The sequence below is a fragment of the Fusarium redolens genome (genome assembly GCF_020744475.1).
Source record: "Fusarium redolens strain MPI-CAGE-AT-0023 chromosome Unknown BKA55scaffold_1, whole genome shotgun sequence".
In the NCBI taxonomy this organism is placed as follows: Eukaryota; Fungi; Ascomycota; class Sordariomycetes; order Hypocreales; family Nectriaceae; genus Fusarium; species Fusarium redolens.
In genome coordinates this window covers 3,847,846-3,867,447 of record NW_025763664.1, presented here as the reverse complement: position 1 = coordinate 3,867,447, position 19,602 = coordinate 3,847,846, and the positions used below count along the sequence as shown (strand labels likewise).

The window sequence follows — 19,602 nt, the reverse complement described above, 5'->3', positions numbered from 1 at the left end:
CGATTACTGGACTATTTGTCCGTTAGCATTGTTGTAATTCACTTATCGCCGTTTGTTTCCCTTGCTATGGCCCGTCATACACTGTACTCCAGTAATGCAATGGGGTTGGCATTGCCCATCAAATAAACCTTCCAACAAACCGTGTCAAACATAAAAAAATAAAAACAAAGAATTGTCCTTTTAGATCTCAAGCTCTTTTCTTAGGCTTCATGAAGACATCCGTAGCCTTGCGCTTACGTGGTCCGATGCCCAAAGGAGGTCGTGCATTTGTGGCCCGCGTAGGTGAAGACTGTTCGGCTGGCTCAGGGGAAAGAGATATTTGTTTCTGTGGAGGGACAGGTGATGGCGACCGTCTAACTTGGGGAGCGAGTCTGGGCCGTGAAGATGTTGCAGTTTGAGGCTTAGGACCTTTGTAGCTGTTGGATAGAAGACCAGTGCGTTTCACCTTGCTTGTAGACTCGCTGGGACCGGCAGCAGGCTTCTTCAGGGGAGACGCAACCTTCCGACGGGGTGACGGCTTTTCATCGTCAAACAGATCATCCCCATCGTCAGAATCAGAGTCCGAGATGTATTGCGCCCGTGCCTCGTGGGTTTCAACTACGTCAGGGATTGTTGGCTTTGGTGGAGGAGGGGGCGGAGGTCGTAGTGTTGGCCTGGCGGCTCTCTGATAGTCGTTCACCATAGCTGCAGGTGCCTTGCGGAGTTTTGTGATAGCATTTGATGCTTGTGTTGGTCTTGACAATGCGCCGTGGATACTGGCAATCTCCTTCGTCTCTCGTCGTACTTTGCGCATGACGCTTGCACCATTGTGAGTCTTGGTACGGCTTCCCCTGTTGAAAGCGAGCGTACTGCCATTGGGGTCTCGCGCGCCGAATCCCCAAGCCTTCTTTGGACCGATTCTGCCGCCTCGGGGCAAAAGTCTTCTGTCATCGACAATCTTGCTGGTGTTCTTCTCCTTGTCCTCCCTGAGTCCCATGAGAGCATCCTTGAGCTTCGCCTCACTTTCCAAGAGGGCTTTCTGGTGATCTGACTTGTATTTCTCATAGACACGATACCATTTAGTAGGGTTTGGTGGTTTATATGCCTTTTGCTTGACTTCCATGGGAAACTCATGCTTGATAAGCTTCAGCCATACCTCGCCTGTCTCTCCCTGGATTTGGGGCGAGTTCAGTTCGATGGTTCGTAGTTGTTTAGCGTTGTCGATCTTGAGGAGAAGGAGGCGGACGGCTTTATAAGGAAGATAGTCGCCAACGCTGTCGAGTTCGCGGATGTTTTTGATGCATGCCGCAGTGGCAAGTTCCAAGAGGGACTTGGCTGGCATCTTGAAGCTCGGAGTAATGTGTTGAAAGTTTGTTCATGCGTTTGGTAAGTTTGTGCGATCGTTATGGTGTAGATAGCGTGAGATATAGTGTTCCGTGATACTTGTAGCGACGTCTGAATGGCCGTGGTACAGTTGAGGAGTAAGACGGATTAAGGCAGGGTTATATAAGGTAAGGTAGTAGCACAGTGGAAGAAAGAAGAGTGATTAAGTGTTGAGCCCCTTGGACAGGCAGCCAAGCATTGCTATAAAGGAAGCAACAGCATCGTAAATGTGTGACAATCCGAGAAAGTTGAGATGTTGAAAGGTACTCGAATGTCAAGGGAAGCCTTTGTATAAGGTCTGAGCCACGACGTAGTTGTCAGGGATGTGATAGGTGAGGCTTCTATTAGCAGCTGGGGGCTATAGGCTTTGCCCCATCGGATTAGCGTGAAGTTAAGATGGCCGATCCTCAAGACACTTACTGACATAAAGAACATAGAACTTACCATTAATTGAGGTGTGACCTGTCATTAGATTGGATAATCGCGGCTGCTATTCCTATGCACATGCTGAGTTACTAACGGCACCATTCAGTTGCAGGCTTTACTGTGCGAGCCGATCGATAAGCCACCTACTGACAAAGGCGGTTCTGTCCGATGATCCAATCAGAGCTCTACACCTTTATACCAATACCGTGTACCTAGCATTCTGGTACTGTATCAAGCATAAGGGTGTGGAACGTGCCTGGGTCTCCACTCAAAGACATCATTCACGAGCTCATAGCCATTCCCTGGCGCGCGAATCAACAAAGCGCATACAAAGTTCCTCCTTCCTATACAAAGGCGTCCTAAACTTTGGATAAACTTAGAAATCTAACTATTTCTCACCCAGTATCTAAGGTCCCTCGACTTCGCATCTCCAATTATTCCTCCTCCTGCACACGATCTCGACCAGCATCATGGCCGATTCCTTCATCAAGCAGGAGCCCTACATCAAACCCGACCCTGAGGCGTCTGGTTCTCCTGCGCAAGTGGACGAAGAAGATCTGTATGAAGATGCCGGCGACCTCGAATTCTACGACAAAAACGCCGGCGCTTTCGAGCAACTCTACCTCGCGCGCGTGCCTCGATACATGTGGGAAGCTTGGTCTAAATTGACGGAGCGACTCGGCGACGACGACGAGATTCAAATTGGCACTCTGCGAACGTGGAATGAACAAAAGCCGGATGGCAGCGCAGATGTATGCATACCTGATAAGATATCATGGCATCATACTGACATACATAGACCAAACTTCGCATGCTTCTCTCCGCCAACTGCCCAGAGCATCAGGTGTTGCCTCGCGAATATGACCTAGTGGTCCAAGAGCACAACGTTAGCAACCACTTCATTTTCAGCGAGGAAGATTTGCCCGGTTTCAAGGCTCGAAGCAAGGCGCGACAAGAGGCTGCTAATGCTGGCATCCCTGCCTCGTTGTTGAGGCAGAAACAAGGCAACAGCAACGGAGCAGAACGACCGAGTTACGACCGTAGGAGCCGATATCAACCATACTACCGAAAAGCTGTCCCGAGTAAGCTTGCTTTCGCATAATCGTGCCACGAGTAAGTGCTAACACAGCATCACAGAAAAGACAAAGATCTTTGGCAAGATTCACTATGACGTTCGTGTTGAGCCCCACGGCAAAGATGAGGAAGAGCGGGTGCTTCAGCAGAAGATTCTGGATGCAGAGGCGAACAAGTCCAAGGTCCGAATCATCAGTCGACACGCAGCTTCAGCTGTAGTGAACCCTGGAACTACCCGCGCAGCCGAATTTGGAGACAGCTTCATCGTAAGTTTTGTTCCCGCACAATCTTTCACTCTCGGTTATGTTAACAAACGTTCCAGAAAAATATTGCTGGCACAGCCAAGCCAAAGAAGGGCGAGGTGTTCAAGGCAGCTCGTATTCCAGAGAACCAGCTTCTGGATCTTATCTTCGAGTGTTTCCGTCAGTATCAGTATTGGTCAGTGAAGGCTTTGCGACAAAAGCTTCAACAGCCCGAACAATACCTTCGACAGGTGCTCGAGAAGATCGCTGTTCTCAACAAGAGTGGCCGGTTTGCCAACCAGTACTGCCTGAGCGATGCCTACCGCGACAAGGGTGGCGCAGAGGCCCAGGAGGCTGCTGCTGAAACTGTTGATGACGACGACGACGATGCGGAGATGGAGGATGTGTTGCCCGTCTCCTAATATCAGCGTCGACAGAACCCTCTAGAGAGAAGGACAAAAAGGGGTAGGATTTTATTTCAAGGATAACGAACGGAGGGTCATTTAATGTGGTGTTCGAAGGATTCAGGGTAGGGTTTTTAGAGCGTGATACCCTTCTAGTCTTATAGATTACCAGCTGTAATCAGTCATTCAGCGAAATGTTTTGAGAATCGTGCACGAGTCGCTCGTCAACTGACGCTATCTTTATATTATCCGGTCTGAGATAGAACTTAGACTCTAGAATTCTCGGCCGAGCTACTCTCACACTTGGTTATCATGATCCACTCACTATTTACCTAGAACACAACTACCTACGTAATAACTTCCCCGCAGTAACTAATACACTCTAAATTGGTCGGAGGCGCTTTCCAATCGCTATAAGACTGGATCAGCTGCTGTCCAAGGGTTGGAATCGCCTACTTTGCTCAGATGTTTGCATTCATATCCATTCTTCTCCTCTTGATCACCCGAACAACCCCGCTTACAACCAAGACTCGAGACAACATTTACTATCCTACCTGTCCCAAGATGCATCTGGTATTCGACTTTGACGGCACAATCACCCAAGAAGATTCTATCGGGGAGCTTGCTCGCTCAGCTCTCGAGATACAGAGGAATAAATATGGCCATGACCTCCAGGCTTCTTGGGACCAAGTGGTCCAATCCTATGTTGCCGATTACAGACACTACAAAGACAACCACCCATCACCAGAGGTTACACGAACATCTGTGGATCATGAGATCGAGTTCCTATCAGGAATGAAAGACGTGGAAGAGACGTCTCTACGACGCATTGCCGACTCACGCATATTTGCTGGCCTAGACGCTGAGACGTTGTCGCAAGCTGGTGCTGACGCTGTTAAAGCCGGTAGAATCAGGATCAGAGACGGATTTACGGATCTTATAAGCCTTGCAAGACAGAGAGGCTGGAATGTGAGTGTCATATCGGTCAATTGGTCTCGAGCCTTTCTACGAGGAGCTCTTTTACCGCATAAACTTGACGTTATTGCCAACGAGCCGGCTTCGGACGGAACAATCAAAGGACCAGAATTTTTCGAAGGGAGGATGACCAATGTATGTGAGAAGAAGAAGGCTTTGAAACATATCATCAACGAAAAAGATGGGAAGGTAATTTACTTTGGGGACTCGACAACGGATATGCAGTGTCTGCTTACAGGAGGAGTGGTCATATCGGACAACGAGGAGTCTTCCTTGTTAAAGACTTTGAGAAGGGTAGGGGTTGAAGTGCCACATGCTGGAGAGAAGGGCAATGGTAAAATCTTTTGGGCGAGGGACTTTCGAGAGGTACTGGATAGTGGCTTGTTAGAAGCATAAGGCTGACCACAATCTTTCCGGATTCTGAAAGAGTCTTGTATCTCTTTGTTGTTCGTAAAAATAGCATCAGGATGTACATAGTTTTTCCAACATCAAAGCGTTCAACAAAGCGTGCATGCAACGGGACACAAGGCTTGTGATGACAAGCCTGGGAGCTCACGGACGCTCGCCGAATTAAGTACCTTTTAATATATTTGCGTTTCCTAGTCCATTTAATATTCACACGGGATGAAGTCACTGGATGCATTGAAAGGAATTTAAGTAAACTTGGTCCGCCACATATCATCTGTTGTTTTGTTCTGGAATTGCTTATTCATGCACGTCACTTGTCACAATGAATCAACAAACAAAGCTTTGATGAACATAAGAACAATTCACTCTTCCAATACTGATATAAGAGCGATAAAATGCTCGATTCTTTACCAAGTTTCCTCTTCCAGCCCAGGAATACCCCATCACTACTTCCAAGCTCATTACCCAAAAGATTATCAATATGTGCGTCTATGGACGAGTCGTTTTCCAATGCGCCCACGAGCGATGGGGCATCTGTGTGAAGCGATGCCAAACGGCCAAAGACTTCCACGACGGAAAATTAAATCATGACTGTGTCATGAAGAAGCCTCATGTACCGACTTCGCGGAGAGTACAGACGGATTGCAACAAATGTACCACGATGAATGGCAAACTCGTCAGGGCAAGGAAGAGCATTGACGACGTTAAACAAAAGCTGAAGAGAATAGAAGAGAGGAAGATCAGAGAAAGAAAGATCGATAACAGGAAGACAGAGAAGAGTAATATTGAAAAAAGGGATAGTAACGAAACGGACTCTTCGGGTTTTGGAACGGGACTTGGGAGTATTACTGAGGAGAGTGAGGATGAGGATAAGTCTACGAATGATGGAACAAGTCAAAGCGGTTCACAAGTCTCCAAGACTTCAAGAAGTGCATAAAACAGTAAAACCGAATTATCAACTGTCAGAAGATAGCGAGGAGCCCTTTAATGTTTTCAACGAAAGCCAGCAACTCGTCTGACTTCCCTCAAGTGTCTCGAGTGTACGATAACAAAACCCCGAAATTTATCTGCACCCATTCACTTATGATTCTATATACGTAAAGCCTAGAACATCACAGCCGACTCTGCTATCATTGCCAACGTTCTCGTAGTCTATATCCTTGTAACTCTACCTTTTATCATCTTATGAGTGTCGATATGTTGTTTGTCAACCAACCTATCTAATAATTGCTTCATATGGCCGTCATTGCTGAAACCACCAACTGTCAGAGTTCGTATAAAACGACATCTGATACATTGGGCAGCAAGATTGAATGATTTCTTACCTTAAATGGCTATGAGTGCGAGGAATGAGTCCCGTGATGTTGGGTGCATGCCACTCTATCCGAACCTGCGCCCCAATCTTTACGCCCGAGATAAACCCAGAATGGCAGCTCGCTAATATCAGGCTCTCAAAACAGGAACCAATCCGGCTTTATCTCTTGCCCCCGGATCTAAGCCACCTCCGATCCGCTCCGTGCGGGTCCGCCCCGGAGACTCAACCGCCGTCTTATTCGCCGATCCGAAGCCGGCCAACAGGCCTGTCAGCCGATTTCTAATTAAACGGAAACATGCAGCGAGGCTGAGGGAATCTATCCCAGCCCTCGAAGTGGTCCCATGACGGTGTTATGCATTGCCCGAAACCCTCGATGGAGAGTTGGGCTCTCGACGAGCAAGGCACCCTTGTTTGGGGGCTGAAGAGCGATGTCTTGGCAGTCAGCGTTCAGGACAATTCGACAATTCATAAACAAGCTTGACCCGCCGCTGGACGCTCAATGACATTGCGTGCATTGCATAGGGGTTAACAACTAGCTATATTCCTCTCGCTTACGGAGTACTTTCGGCATCTCCCCACCAACACTATCAACTCAATCTCAACAACTTCAGGTTCTCATGAATCCAGAGTTCTCCACCCCATTCATTAGGGTGGCCGTTCTTCTCAAGTCCCGCAAGATTACGCTATCAGTCTCTGGAGGAGGCGCAAAACCGCCTTAATGGGGCTGGTACACCACGGCCTAGACCTGTTCAACTACGATCAGAAAACCTGCTCTAACCAAGTTCTGATCACCGCAAAGGATACTCCGTCTAACATTGAATATGACGAGTATGTTGTCTACAAGCGGTCAGAGGAGCCTGGAGCTCCATCCATACAGCGAGATCCCTGGGTAGATGATGACGATCACATCACCCATCACTTTACTCGCGATGATGCTTCGGGAACAGCTCTTTTTGACTTAGCTTTTCGGCGTGGGCATATGCTTGATCGTGAAGTCAGTCGAATCCATTGAACAAAGAACGGTGAACTAATTTTCTAAAGGGCAGTTTTCGAAAACCAGACGATGATGAAGCACCATCAGCCGGCATGGAAGGCCGAATCCGTCGAGTGTAAGTTTCAACAGCTGAAACTCAAGGTCTCTTGACTAATTGGACACAGAATCTGCTTCAAGCGTAAAACTATTTACGATGGTGGTCGAGACATTCTAAGCATGACGGTTAATGACCTTGCTGCCATGAACCTTCATCCTGCCACGCTACAATACTCAACTCGAACTACCACAGAATCTAGATTTTGGTCAAAGGACAAGTCTCAGCTGAGTAGGTTGCTTCAATGCCACACTATACCTTTAGCTAATAGTGTAGGTATTATCCTCGCATTCTCAGAGATGCCAAAGACACCATGTGACTTTCTCTCCATGACATATGATGTCCGCGAACGCTCTGCGACAATCCTTGTCCGACAGTCATGGGAGCCAAGACGACACAACCTTGATGACCTTGACGAATATGATCATCGTCTGGAGTCATGCAGAAATCATTGGGCGCACCCCCTCATCATGCCTGTCGTGCTTCTCCAAGTGCAATTCATGCGATGCGAAGAGGCTGTTATCGAGAACAACTCCAACGTGGCTCATTTGGAATACGATGTCAGCAATATTGCCGGTTTTGATGCTACAGAGACTGGGAGACGTCTCAGTCGCACATTCAGCAACGGTAAAGATGGCGAGAGAATTGCTTGGGGCCCAAGCACCATGACCAAACTCATGAAAAGGGCACACGAAGTTCTCAAGGACACTATTAAACTGCTGGATACTATTCGTTGGATGGAGAGAGCTATCAAAGTGTTGATCTTGGCAGGAGACGAGTTGAATGAGCGAATGGGAAATTATTCCAACTTTGGCAATGATCTCAGTATGTTGAGTCCCATGGTAATTGACCCTCTAGGGGGACCACCTGCAGTGAGTCCAGTTCTGCCGCCCAGAGATCTCCCTAAGCTTCGATTGCCTGATGAAGTGACGGATGGTGATTCTCTGGGGCCCCATTGGCATGAGATCAGGCAGTATCTTGATGGTTTATTGCGTCTTTGCATGGGTCTTGAGACGGATAGACGCATGTCGGAGGCTAGATGCCGTGCTCAGATTGATATGGTAAGTGTTATGAAGTCAAAACACAGAACAACAACTAAAAACAGCAGATCTACAGTAAGATGGCCCAGGAAGACAATATCCTGAACGCTCGAATGGCCGTAGCATCCTCACGCGACAGTTCCTCCATGAAAGCTCTCGCCGTGATAACCGCTATCTTTCTACCCGGCGAATTCCTCGGAACTCTCTTCGGCATGTCCATGTTTGACTGGCTCGGCCCAGATGAAGAAGACGACGATTCCTCAGGCCCCATGACCGACCAGGTCAAGGTAAACCGCTTTGGAGAGAACTTCTGGTACTATTGGGCCACCGCCATCCCACTCACTCTTCTAATCTTGTTTGCCTGGCGAGCCTGGTGGGTTACTCAAGATCGATATTTTAGACGCCATCTTTCGCAAGAACTCAGCGAGGAGCGGTTCTGGACGGCCGATGGAAAGCCACGCAAGCTGGAACGAAGTTTTATCTGGGATTTCTTCTACCTTTCCGCGAGGCGTGATGAGAAGCCACGGCCTGAAGATGAGCTGGCTGAGCTTGAGACTATCAATTCTGGGGTGAAGGAAGGGTATGATGGGGGATTGACTGGGGCTACCAGTATGAGGCAGAGACAGATTTTGGAGACGAGGAAATGGAGTCTTCATCAGAGAGGGACGAATGTCACTGTTTAGATACAGTGAAGGAGCAAATCGCTTTTGAGCCGCCTCTGGGCACGGTATTGTTGCTGTTAAGGATGTTCAAGTTCGAGAGATGTAGCTTATGATTTAACTTAATTTCATGTAGTGTCTGAAGGTTGGGTATAGAAGGTCAGGTTCATTATCTTTTACAGACGGTTTGCAGTACGGGCAAGACTACATATCGAGGAACATGATAATTAACAAAAATATTCTTTCAAGCCCAACTACTGGGGTAAAAATATCATATCTTGTATTAGATATTGAGTCGCAATGAAATGCCACCATTGATAGAAAGCCATGACCTCCAGTAATGGTTGGCCGCATCCCAGCTCTACGTAGTAAGGGCCGCGAGTATGAGAAGCCGTCATCTTTTGTCATACATTCGTCCATGTGGCAATTCAACAACTAAGGTTGGCTATAAGACTTCAGTTCAAGCGATGCCGTCCCGTGTTTATGGGTCATAGGCTCCTGCTATAGTGAACGAGTTGTGTTTGATGCCTCTGGATGACAAGGGGTTGGCCAAAGCGACATCCTAGCGAGGTGTCGGGATTCGGAGGATATAAGCATGTCTCGGATCAGAGATAAACTGCAGAGTTTTCGATGCAAACAGGGCTACCGAGAGCTTACGAATCGAGTTTGTCAATGACTGGAATGCAAGTCGTGAATTGGAACGCCATGTGAGGGCATGGCGATGGCCTCGCTAGTTTAGTGTTGGTGTCAGCCATCTACAATCACGAAATTTAGTCATGGCTTCTCTACCGTAAAGAGTATGAATCAGGAACAATGAAGAGAGAAAAACTATTTATTTCAAATCACCAAAGCTTGGACGTTGTGCAGGCTGATCTAGAGAGCACACGTTGAACCGATTTATCCGTTATTCATGAGTCCAGATTGAATCTCGGCGACGCCTTTACTAACGTTCATCTTCTGGATCATGATCTAGACCCTTGATACGAGGGCAGTTGATTTTGTCTCAATTTTCTTATTAGAAGTGAAGACAATATTGAAAAGTTGCAGTTGTGAATCATTGGAGGGGTCTTTGCACCCTTCAGACGCGGGAGCGCAAGGGTGAGACGAGACATTACCGGGAGCGGCGTCTTGTCTTTGCATATCCTTACAGTACAGTAAAGGGTTGTTTTGGAGTGATTCAGGAACAGGGAGTTCTTAATTGATGTTTCTCCCTTTGTTAATTTGATATATAGACAATATTCAGACCCTCTACGGCAATGAAGGGATCCCCAGAAACAATCGCTTTGTGATATACCCACTTGCGAACAATAACTTGTGCTTAATTAGGAAGGGAGGAACCGAAAACGCGCCAGGAACAGAAAGGAAGGTACAGAGATCGATCAAACGGAAGGAGGCTTACGCAGGAACAACTGACAGATCCCGACGCCATTCGGTACTTAGGGAAACTCTAACCCTTCATCATCATGACCCACTCACAACCACATCATGAGCTTCACGCCCACAGCCTCTTTTCAAGCCCATCAAACTCTACTTGGCTCTATTGTGCCGCCTTAAAAATACAAAAGATGCCAAGTTACAAAGATTGACAGCCACCAACATGTCTTAAACTCCGGCCATTCCCCCTAGCGCCATGAACCACTGGTTCCAGACACTAAGCGCATTCCTGATCGAGGTCCCAAGACATACCAAGTCCACGTTTTAGGGGCTTGTGGCGCTCGATAAGCTCGAATGATCTTCTTGTCATGTCTCATCCGGCGTCAGAGCATTCCCAGTCGAGAACGGCATCGTCTCGACTGAAGCCCAGCGTTGCTTTCCGTAGCATGCTTGGAGGCTTCATTAGACCGACACGCGGCCAAGCTACGCTTTCGTCGTGATGCTGTACTCTTTCAGGGTCACCTAATTCTCCCATACCTCCATTGATCAAGTGGCGTCTCTTCATCATGTTCAATGTCATAAATTTGCCCCAATTCCCTTGTCTCAGACCTTGGCTCCCCTTCTCTCCCAGTTGATCTCACCCTTAAGCCATTCCTTTTTCATCACTACCCAACCCACGTCATTCGTTCCTTTACTTCATCTCGTTCCTTAAAGTATAGTGCTTCATAGACTACCCTCCGGTTCCGTCACCTAGCCTTTGTCTCATAACCAGCCCGGCTTCAGCATCTTGTCTCAGCTTGAACTCCCTCGCAAGACAGTTAGGCCCCTTGGACTAGCTGAGTACTATCTCACACATCACGAGGTTTCACTCCTTTACAAACAGCTTGTCGTTATAAGAAGCACTTATACTCGCCAACTTGAACTTGACTTACCCATACTATCCATTGTCTAGGCTTCTTTAAGTCAGAGGACATTTTACATTACGGGCTTTCTTTCATCTTGAGATTCATATCAGTATAACAGATATGCTCAAGCAACTCATCCTCATCGCGCCGCTCCTGGTGCAAGCACTGGCTGTGCCTGCAGTGGAGCCCAGACACCAACATCTTCATGGACACATCGAGCATACACATGGTACCAAGACCAAGATGACCACGTCTGTTCGCCGCGAAACAGAACAAACTGCCGCACCGCAGTTCATTCCACCCAAGATGCCTTACGCACTTAACCCTAACACCAAGATCCGCAAAACCACCACTACCGCCGCTGATTCAAACAATCCCAAAGAAACCATCGTTCCTGAGTTCATCCCACCCAAGATGCCTTTCGTAGCAAAGGCATCTTGGCAAAAGTCGACTAAGGATCAGGACAGCTCTGACAAGTCCGCCTCAGTTGCATCTGTGAACAAGAAGAAAGTAGTCGCCAAGGTCCAGGACGAAGATGACGACAACGACAAACAGCCAACTTTCATTCCGCCTAGGGCGCCTTTCCGAGGATCTCGCAAGCCTCAACAAAGTCAAGTTGCCACTCCCCGAGATACAGTCCCCCAGTTTATTCCTCCACGAAACCCCTGGGCACAGTCTAAGCACAACACTCGTTCTACAGAAAGCGACGACCAGGACGCTTCTCAAGAAACTGCCATTCCTGATGCCGACCAGCGAGCTGGTAGTGGCGATACCGAAGCCGCTCCTGCGCCTGAGCTACTCCGGCGCGACGAGGAAGCTGCAAACAACGAATTCTTCGATGAGGAGGATGAGGATGACTACAACCCTGAAGATTTCCCAAACCTGGGTGGCCCTGAAGAAGACGAGGACGGTTCGAATGATGAATCTGAGAATACTCCTGCCGGAAACACATCTGGGCAGGCAAACCAGAACGCTGAGTCCACCGACGCCCAGGATGATAGCAGCGCAAAGAACTACTTTGGTGGTGACTTTAATGATGAGGATGACGCCAACAACGCACCTACTCGCCTAGAGGCTCGGGGTGTTGGAAAGCGGAACATCCTCTACTTCACAAACTGGTGAGTTGTGGCATACCTCTGTGCAACTAATGGGTGTTAATAATGAAGAACTAGGGGTACCTATGGGGCGAACTTCCAGCCCCAAAATTTGCCGGTAAAGGAGATCACACATGTTCTATACTCCTTTGCTAAGGTGAACCCTAAAGACGGAACTGTGTAAGTACATCATTCTCACAATTATATGATACGTCCTAACAAAGCGTTAGGTTTTCATCAGACTCTTACGCCGATACTAAAAGACTCTATGCTGGTGACGCTGGGGATGGAAATAACGTTTATGGATGTGTTAAGCAGCTTTACATTCTCAAGAAGAAGAACCGCAATTTAAAGGTGATTCTACTACCAAGACTAAAAAGCCTGATGTGAAAATACTAAGACGTACGAACAGGTGCTACTTTCAATCGGCGGCTGGAATAACAGTCCAGATCTTGCCACTGGTGTGAGCACCCAGGACCGTCGCAAAAAGTTCATCTCTTCCGCCATAAAGCTAATCACCGACTGGGGCTTCGACGGAATTGATGTCGATTGGGAGTATCCTGCCAATGCCCAAGAAGCTCGCAACTATGTCTTAATACTCTCGGGTCTCAGAAAAGCCCTCGACCAGTACTCAAAGACCAACAAACTGAACTACCACTTCATGCTTACCGTTGCCACATCGGCTGGTCCAGCGAACTATAAAGTCATGGATTTGAAAGGAATGAACCCATGGATTGACGCTTGGCATCTCATGGCTTACGACTATGCTGGTTCCTGGGATACTACTACCGGTCATCAGGCCAATGTTTTCGTTTCCAAGAAGAACCCTCTTTCAACCAAACTCGGCACTGATAAGACCATTAACGACTACCTCGCGGCAGGAGTTTCCCCAAACAAGATCCTCATGGGCATGCCTCTTTACGGCCGTTCATTTCTTAAAACCGCTGGACTTGGCAAATCCTACTCAGGTGTTGGCGGAAACTCGGAGGGAACTTACCTTTATAAGGAGTTGCCACGTTCTGGTGCCAAGGCTACCTATAATGCAGACCTCATAGCCAGCTATTCATATGATAGCAAGACGCGGGAACTCGTTACTTACGATGATCTGAAATCGGGTCAGGCCAAGGCCGGTTATATCAACCAGCGAAACCTTGGTGGTGCTTTCTTTTGGGAGGCGAGTGGAGATAAGGTCGGATCCCAGAGCATCGTTGCTGGTGTAAAGCGCACATTGGGCACTCTTGAGACGGTCAACAATCTTTTGAAATATCCCACGAGTGCATACGCCAACATACGAGCTGGAATGCCGTCTTGATTTGGCGAACAGCGCTGGCTACTTTTCTTTTGTGCTGGACTTTGCATGGATGCGTGCGGGATGGGTTTGGAGTCTTGGTCAATATTCCCTTTGTCGTTTGTATTTTTGGGATGATGTGATTGGGATCTTGTCACTGTATAGAATTTAGAAAAGCCCTCGTTACCTTGTATGATAGTACACTCGTTCACTTGAAAGGATCTTGTCATGAGTTAAGGATGATCATTACGAAACCCAGGCATAAGTTTTAGCTTGTATAGTACATATTTCAATGGTAAGCGCAATTTTGCTATCATAAGTTCTCACGGGCCCAAGAGGTCCGGCCAGCGCCACGGTAGATACCTAATGTTATATCAAGTACAGATATACAAGACAGACCGTATTAATTATTCAACTGTGGATTTCACTTGCCTCTAATCTACAAGCTAGTTTTCCATCGCGTAGGCATAAAGCTTAATGTCCTACATCCAGCCTTGGTGATCTGAGACAGTACTTAAAACTCTTAATAAAAAGCAATTCCTATAACCCCCCATTGCCGAAGAAAGGGAATAACTCCCTATGATAACAAAGACGCGCCATTCTCCGACGTCTTGAACCAATTCCGGTCGTTCAGTAAAACCATTCTTTCCCACTTTTCAATAGAACTCTTTTTCCTCCGGCTCGCCAAACAGGGGTGCGTTCTACATATCCTGGCCCTGGGGAGTTCCAGAAGCTTCAACGCCGTGGAAAGCGTCTCCAAATGCTGAGTCGTCCATGTCCATGCCGAGATCTAGACCCTCACCCAGCTCGCCTGCTGCGCCGTCTAGCGTAGGGCCGTCAAAGTTAAGGGCATCACCTGCTGTGTCGAGGTCGCCGAGGGAGCTGAAGTCGTTCTGGTCAAAAGAGACAGAGCCGCCGGGTGTTCCGGCTGCTGGGGTGGCGCCAGCAGACGCAGTCTTAGCTACTGACTTGGCAGTGTCAATTCCTGCAGCAGTGGGTGTGTTTGTGTTGACAGAAGCAGCATCCGAGCCAGGTCCCTGATTCGCTTGATCGTTCGCAGTGCCATCTTTAGGCACAACTACCCAGTCTCCACTGCCAGTCCCTTGATCTGGCGCTGTAGTGTGGTCCTTTGGTCCCTGAGTCCCGCCCATCGTCACGTCATCGCTAGAGCTAGCTGCGTTGGCATTGGAAGGTGTTCCAGCTCCAGACTGAGCTGCTGACAATTGAGGCTGAGGAGTTCCAAAGTTGTTCAGGGGCGTAGAGGTATTGGAAATGCCAGTGTGCATCTGATCGAGCAACCCAGCAGCAGTGCCACCCATATCGATATCAGATTCGCCAATCATGATGCCGCTGTTCTGCGAGCCAGATTGTGACGGCTGACGCGATAGTTGCGAAGCGTCAGGCTGAACGGGTTCTGGTGCTGGGGGCTGATATCCTCCATCTTGAACACGAGATACTGTCGACTTGATATCGACCTTCTTTCCAGTAGCATTCTCGACCTCAGATACTATCTGTTCGACCGTTTTTGTGCTGACGGGACGAGGAGCGGCATCCTCATCGTGTGGGTCAACCTTGCCCTCAATTCGCCAAATCTCAGTGCCTGTGCCCTCGACAATGCTTCGGAGCTCCTTTTCCTTTGTGCTGAGGATGGAGTTTTCCTTGAACTTTGCAAGAGCTGCGGCATGGTCGGCCTGCATCTTCTCTATCTCGGCCTTGGTTGACTCAATGTGATTATGGACTCGCTTGCGGAATTCATCGGCCTTTTCAGGGTCTAGACGACCGATATAGGGCTTCTCAGGTACAGAGTTGAAGGCATCGACTCCTTGCGCGGGAAAGATTCCTTCAGTCAAAGATGCCAATTCGCCCTTGAAACCAAGGTTGAGATCGGCAGGGGTGATCTGGCTTATCCTATAAGGAGATGAGAGGATCTCTTCCATCCACTCGTGGTTCTGCTGGTATCGGCTCATAGAAATCTCTCTTGGAGTGAGGTGATCAAACATATCTCCTCGGGAAACATCTTCTTCATCGTCGAAGGCAGCGTCTAGCTGAGGCATTCCTGGTAGGGGGGGCTGGCCACTCTGGCCCGCAGCGTGCCTCGCTCGTTTGGCAGGAGGGCCCGGTGCAGGTTGTGTGGGATATGCCATCTGTTGAGGAACGCCTCGAGGGGCCATCTGGGGAGGTACCGGCTGACGGGTGAGATCAGGCAGGGTAGGCCAGTTGACTCGGTCGGATAACATGAATTCCTTGCGACGAATCTGGCCAGCGCGTTGCAAAAAGTGGCGCTGCTGCATGATGCTGTTGACCCTTTCGTCAAAGGGAATCATAGAGACAGGAACTCTGTCATTCGGTTCGGCGGGTCCGTAATGCACGATGAAGAGGCCGACGTCTGGTTGAGGAGGGTTAGGATGACCAGGGATAGGGACTAGTCGGCATCGTCGACGGGCGTGGAGAGCGTACTGCTCGCCGGGGATGTAACCAGCTTTCTGGTAGTAAATCTCGAGCATCTAGTGAGGTTCAGCATGCTGTCCCTTCATCCATTTCTCAATTTGTCCTTACCAGTCCATTGCCCAGATCATGCTTGTAGGCCTGTTCCGGAGGCGCCCAGACATAACCATCGGTTGCGAAGGTTGTTCCCAGACGCTGAAGGGGTTGCCAGGTCAAAAGTATCGTGCCGTCTGTAGGTTTATCTAGATATGTCCAGAAAAAAGGCGCCCGGTCTCGCGCGACTTGTGGTGCAGCCAGGAGCCATTTAGCAACCTCGTTTAGGTCAAGTCGAGGCATTACAGGGTATCGAAATGAAGAGATCAGATGGACATGGGGCATCTAAAGGACTGTCAGAAAAATGTTGCGATGCTATTACATCGTTGCGCGTATGCAATACATACGAGGTCCTGAGGGACGCCCTGGCTAGGATCCGGTTGAGCCATAGTGGGCGAGCGTCGCGATGGACGATACAAGGCGTGTCGGTATCTCTAGTTATGCGATTGATGATCTCCGAGGATGCGCGTTCCTAAGCATTTAGCGCGCTGAAACGATAAAGATGGTTTGACTTTGGAAAGGTGAGGGAATGGCGTGGCGCAATTAACGATATGACCTGCGATGGAGTTGTTAGAAGTCAATGCCCTTGCGCGGCTCCAAACTTCTCGCGACGAGGCTGCGAACATGCAGATGGCCAATCAGAGCCACCCAACTGGGCAAGTAAAAAGCGGGTCCCAAGTTCCTGTCTTGGGAGGCAGAAAGAGGTCGTCGACAAGCAAGTTCTGTTGATTTATAACAACTTGTTCATTGATGATAGATTGTATTGTATCTTAACAGATTGCCTCCGGGCACGAATGATCCTAAAAAGTATTGAGCAGTGCGGATGAAGAATCTCATACAGAATCACAAGTCAATCATTCCCAAGTGGAGCAACTTGACCTCATATTATTGCGTGAACTACAAATTGAGTCCTACAACGGTTAACACGACCAGGAACTCTAACTTTTCACCGATCTGAGTATTTCATTGGGAAAATATTATTTGTTTTTATTTTCATGCTTCTCATCAGGTTCTAAACGCGGACCTGAATTTCATCACTTAAGCTTTCTTAATCCATACCAGCCCATTCATCATTATCCTTGCAGCGTTACCGTGTTCTGTGTACCAAAGCACAGATTTTTATAAAACGCAGCGATCGAGCTTCGTACAGCCCGGTAGTATTCATTCTTTAACCAATCATAATTCCTTCTCTTTACCCCGACAAGCAGCAGCTTAAGCCTGGTAGGTAGAGGCAGAGACATTACCACCACGGCCGGTCCAGTTGACGTGAATGTCCTGGCCGTTGGGGTACTTGTCGCTAGCGTTCTCGGGCTTGATGCGGAAGGTGTGGGCACCGAAGTAGTCACGCTGAGCCTGGAGAAGGTTGGCAGGGAGGTCCTTGGTGCGGTAACCGTCGAACCAGGACAGAGCGGTAGAGAAGGCGGGAGTGGGGATACCAAGGAGAGCAGCCTTGGAAACAACGTCTCGCCAGCCGGGCTGGGCCTTGTGGATAGCCTTGTTGAAGAAGTCGTCAAACAGAAGGTTCTGGAGGTCGGGCTGGGAGCGGTAGGCGTGGGTGATGTCCTTGAGGAAGACGGATCGGATAATGCAACCACCTCGCCACATGAGGGCGATGGAAGGCTTGTTGAGCTTCCAGTTGAACTCACGGGCAGCTTCCTGCATGAGCATGAAGCCCTGGGCGTAAGAGATAATCTTGGAGGCATACAGAGCCTGCTCGAGGTCCTCAAGGAACTGCTCCTTGTCACCCTCGAACTTGGTAGTTCGGCTGACGAACTCGAGCTTGGTGGAAGCGGTGGCACGCTCGTCCTTGATGGCAGACAGGCATCGGGCGAGGACAGCCTCGGCGATGAGGGTCACGGGCTGGCCGAGGTCAAGAGCGTTGACAGCGGTCCACTTACCGGTACCCTTCTGACCAGCCTTGTCGAGGATCTTCTCAACGAGGGCAGTGCCATCATCGTCGTTGAAGTACATGATATCTCGGGTGATCTCAATCAGGAAAGAGTCCAGGACGCCCTTGTTCCACTTGGCGAAGACGTCGCCGATCTCCTTGCTGGAGAGACCGAGACCGCGCTTCATGATGTCGTAAGCCTAGGAATACTTGGTTAGTTTTCTGTGCGAGGCGGAACTTGTCTCAATCTCTTCATACCTCGCAGATAAGTTGCATGTCACCATACTCAATACCGTTATGAACCATCTTGACGTAATGGCCAGCACCCTCGTCGCCAACCCACTCACAGCAAGCCTCGCCGTCGCTCTTGGCGGCAATGCTCTGGAAGATGTCCTTGATATGAGGCCATGCCTCCTCGTTACCACCGGGCATGAGAGAGGGGCCATATCGGGCACCCTCCTCACCACCAGAGACACCAGAGCCGACGAAGCGGATGTTCTTGCCAGCAAGATACTTGGTGCGGCGGTTGGAGTCGGGGAAGTGAGAGTTACCACCGTCGATGATGATATCGCCGGCGTCAAGGAGGGGCAGGATCTTCTCAATCCAGTCGTCGACAGCCTGACCAGCTTGGACCAGGAGCATGACACGGCGAGGAGACTTGAGCTTGCTGACGAACTCCTCAACAGTCTTGGCGCCGACAACGGACTTGCCCTTAGCCTCGTTTTCCAGGAATCGGTCGACCTTGGAGACGGTTCGGTTGAAGGCGCAGATGGTGAAGCCGTTGTCAGCCATGTTCAGAATAAGGTTCTGTCCCCTAGGAAGCATGTGAGTATGAGCTACCACTGGCATAGCCAGGTGAATGGTTCGGGGGTCAAACTTACATGACAGCGAGGCCGATGAGGCCCAGATCCGCACTTGCCATATTGTCAGTATTCGTCGCATTTTGATTCGTAGCAGAGCTTGAGAGTGAGGTGAAGGAATTGTGTTGTTGAGGGGCACCCAGGTTGAGGTGAGCGAGACGAGCTCTACCTCAAGAACATGAGCCATGATCACGATGGAAATCAAGACGGCGATTCCCCAAATCAGTCCAGGCACGAATTCAATATGGCTATCGCTTCATTTCTCGATCCAGCGCCCGGAGTGCGCGGGGATGAGAGCATGAGAGCATCACCATGAAATCGTGGCGGGGTGGTGGGGTAAAATGTCAAGAGATGAGGTATGAGTATGCGATAAGGGAAGCTTGAACTTACACAGGGCCAGACATGATGGGCTATGATATGCGATCGGGGAGTGGTAGGTATAGATTGAGGTTTTTGAAGATGTATGAAGGAGAGAAAGAAAAAGAAGGGAAGAAGGTGGGAGGAGATGCAAAGTTGTAGAGAAATATACCTGGCGATGAATGTTGTCACACCCGTGCCAAAGTTGGGCGCTCGGTACCTTGTCCGCACTCACCTCCCAGTCACCTCCTGTCTGAGCTGGAAGGATGCCCACCTTTTTTTTTCTTTCTACCGCTTTACATTTT

General features: G+C 49.0%; 8 protein-coding genes across 8 annotated transcripts; 5 read left to right on the top strand and 3 right to left on the bottom strand.

The window, feature by feature from the left end:
• Window positions 1–187: 187 nt before the first annotated feature.
• BKA55DRAFT_532828 (RNA polymerase II transcription factor SIII subunit A-domain-containing protein) lies at window positions 188–1,321 on the bottom strand (the record flags this gene model as incomplete). The annotated part of the gene is made up of 1 exon (XM_046189389.1): window positions 188–1,321. The coding sequence occupies one exon, from the start codon at window positions 1,319–1,321 to the stop codon at window positions 188–190; it is 1,134 nt and encodes a 377-aa protein (XP_046056989.1).
• A 713-nt stretch (window positions 1,322–2,034) lies between these two features.
• On the top strand, window positions 2,035–3,818 carry BKA55DRAFT_37845 (transcription initiation factor IIF, beta subunit-domain-containing protein). Its single transcript, XM_046185941.1, has 4 exons — window positions 2,035–2,540; window positions 2,588–2,870; window positions 2,926–3,128; window positions 3,185–3,818. The coding sequence occupies exons 1-4, from the start codon at window positions 2,259–2,261 to the stop codon at window positions 3,524–3,526; spliced, it is 1,110 nt and encodes a 369-aa protein (XP_046056988.1). The 5' UTR covers window positions 2,035–2,258; the 3' UTR covers window positions 3,527–3,818.
• A 254-nt stretch (window positions 3,819–4,072) lies between these two features.
• BKA55DRAFT_683282 (HAD-like domain-containing protein) lies at window positions 4,073–4,879 on the top strand (the record flags this gene model as incomplete). The annotated part of the gene is made up of 1 exon (XM_046198481.1): window positions 4,073–4,879. One exon carries the CDS (start codon window positions 4,073–4,075, stop codon window positions 4,877–4,879), a length of 807 nt encoding a protein of 268 aa, XP_046056987.1.
• A 192-nt stretch (window positions 4,880–5,071) lies between these two features.
• BKA55DRAFT_37847 (uncharacterized protein) lies at window positions 5,072–6,034 on the top strand. The gene has a single exon (XM_046185942.1). The coding sequence runs from the start codon at window positions 5,373–5,375 to the stop codon at window positions 5,826–5,828; it is 456 nt and encodes a 151-aa protein (XP_046056986.1). The 5' UTR covers window positions 5,072–5,372; the 3' UTR covers window positions 5,829–6,034.
• Window positions 6,035–6,924: 890 nt separating this feature from the next.
• Window positions 6,925–9,017, top strand: BKA55DRAFT_683281 (uncharacterized protein; the record flags this gene model as incomplete). Its single annotated transcript, XM_046198480.1, has 5 exons — window positions 6,925–7,200; window positions 7,248–7,315; window positions 7,365–7,525; window positions 7,571–8,355; window positions 8,403–9,017. 5 exons carry the CDS (start codon window positions 6,925–6,927, stop codon window positions 9,015–9,017), a joined length of 1,905 nt encoding a protein of 634 aa, XP_046056985.1.
• A 2,375-nt stretch (window positions 9,018–11,392) lies between these two features.
• Window positions 11,393–13,678, top strand: BKA55DRAFT_532823 (glycoside hydrolase superfamily; the record flags this gene model as incomplete). Its single annotated transcript, XM_046189388.1, has 4 exons — window positions 11,393–12,390; window positions 12,445–12,546; window positions 12,597–12,720; window positions 12,779–13,678. The coding sequence occupies 4 exons, from the start codon at window positions 11,393–11,395 to the stop codon at window positions 13,676–13,678; spliced, it is 2,124 nt and encodes a 707-aa protein (XP_046056984.1).
• A 285-nt stretch (window positions 13,679–13,963) lies between these two features.
• On the bottom strand, window positions 13,964–16,829 carry BKA55DRAFT_550909 (uncharacterized protein). Its single transcript, XM_046191320.1, has 3 exons — window positions 16,540–16,829; window positions 16,211–16,477; window positions 13,964–16,158 (listed from the first exon to the last, which is right to left on the bottom strand). Exons 1-3 carry the CDS (start codon window positions 16,579–16,581, stop codon window positions 14,356–14,358), a joined length of 2,112 nt encoding a protein of 703 aa, XP_046056983.1. The 5' UTR covers window positions 16,582–16,829; the 3' UTR covers window positions 13,964–14,355.
• A 575-nt stretch (window positions 16,830–17,404) lies between these two features.
• On the bottom strand, window positions 17,405–19,344 carry BKA55DRAFT_588703 (6-phosphogluconate dehydrogenase; the record flags this gene model as incomplete). The annotated part of the gene is made up of 4 exons (XM_046194833.1): window positions 17,405–18,280; window positions 18,339–18,894; window positions 18,962–19,105; window positions 19,331–19,344. The coding sequence occupies 4 exons, from the start codon at window positions 19,342–19,344 to the stop codon at window positions 17,405–17,407; spliced, it is 1,590 nt and encodes a 529-aa protein (XP_046056982.1).
• Between the last annotated feature and the right edge of the window lie 258 nt (window positions 19,345–19,602).

What these genes read in the sequence shown, in the direction of transcription:
- BKA55DRAFT_37845 (XM_046185941.1), top strand. Translation starts at nt 2,259, where the DNA reads ATGGCCGATTCCTTCATCAAGCAGGAGCCCTACATCAAACCCGACCCT. An exon ending in CTACCGAAAAGCTGTCCCGA is followed by an intron (nt 2,871 to 2,925) that starts GTAAGCTTGCTT and finishes ACAGCATCACAG; the next exon opens with AAAAGACAAAGATCTTTGGC. An exon ending in AATTTGGAGACAGCTTCATC is followed by an intron (nt 3,129 to 3,184) that starts GTAAGTTTTGTT and finishes CAAACGTTCCAG; the next exon opens with AAAAATATTGCTGGCACAGC.
- BKA55DRAFT_37847 (XM_046185942.1), top strand. Translation starts at nt 5,373, where the DNA reads ATGTGCGTCTATGGACGAGTCGTTTTCCAATGCGCCCACGAGCGATGG.
- BKA55DRAFT_550909 (XM_046191320.1), bottom strand. Translation starts at nt 16,581, where the DNA reads ATGGCTCAACCGGATCCTAGCCAGGGCGTCCCTCAGGACCTC. An exon ending in AGGGCGTCCCTCAGGACCTC is followed by an intron (nt 16,478 to 16,539) that starts GTATGTATTGCA and finishes ACAGTCCTTTAG; the next exon opens with ATGCCCCATGTCCATCTGAT. An exon ending in ATGATCTGGGCAATGGACTG is followed by an intron (nt 16,159 to 16,210) that starts GTAAGGACAAAT and finishes GAACCTCACTAG; the next exon opens with ATGCTCGAGATTTACTACCA.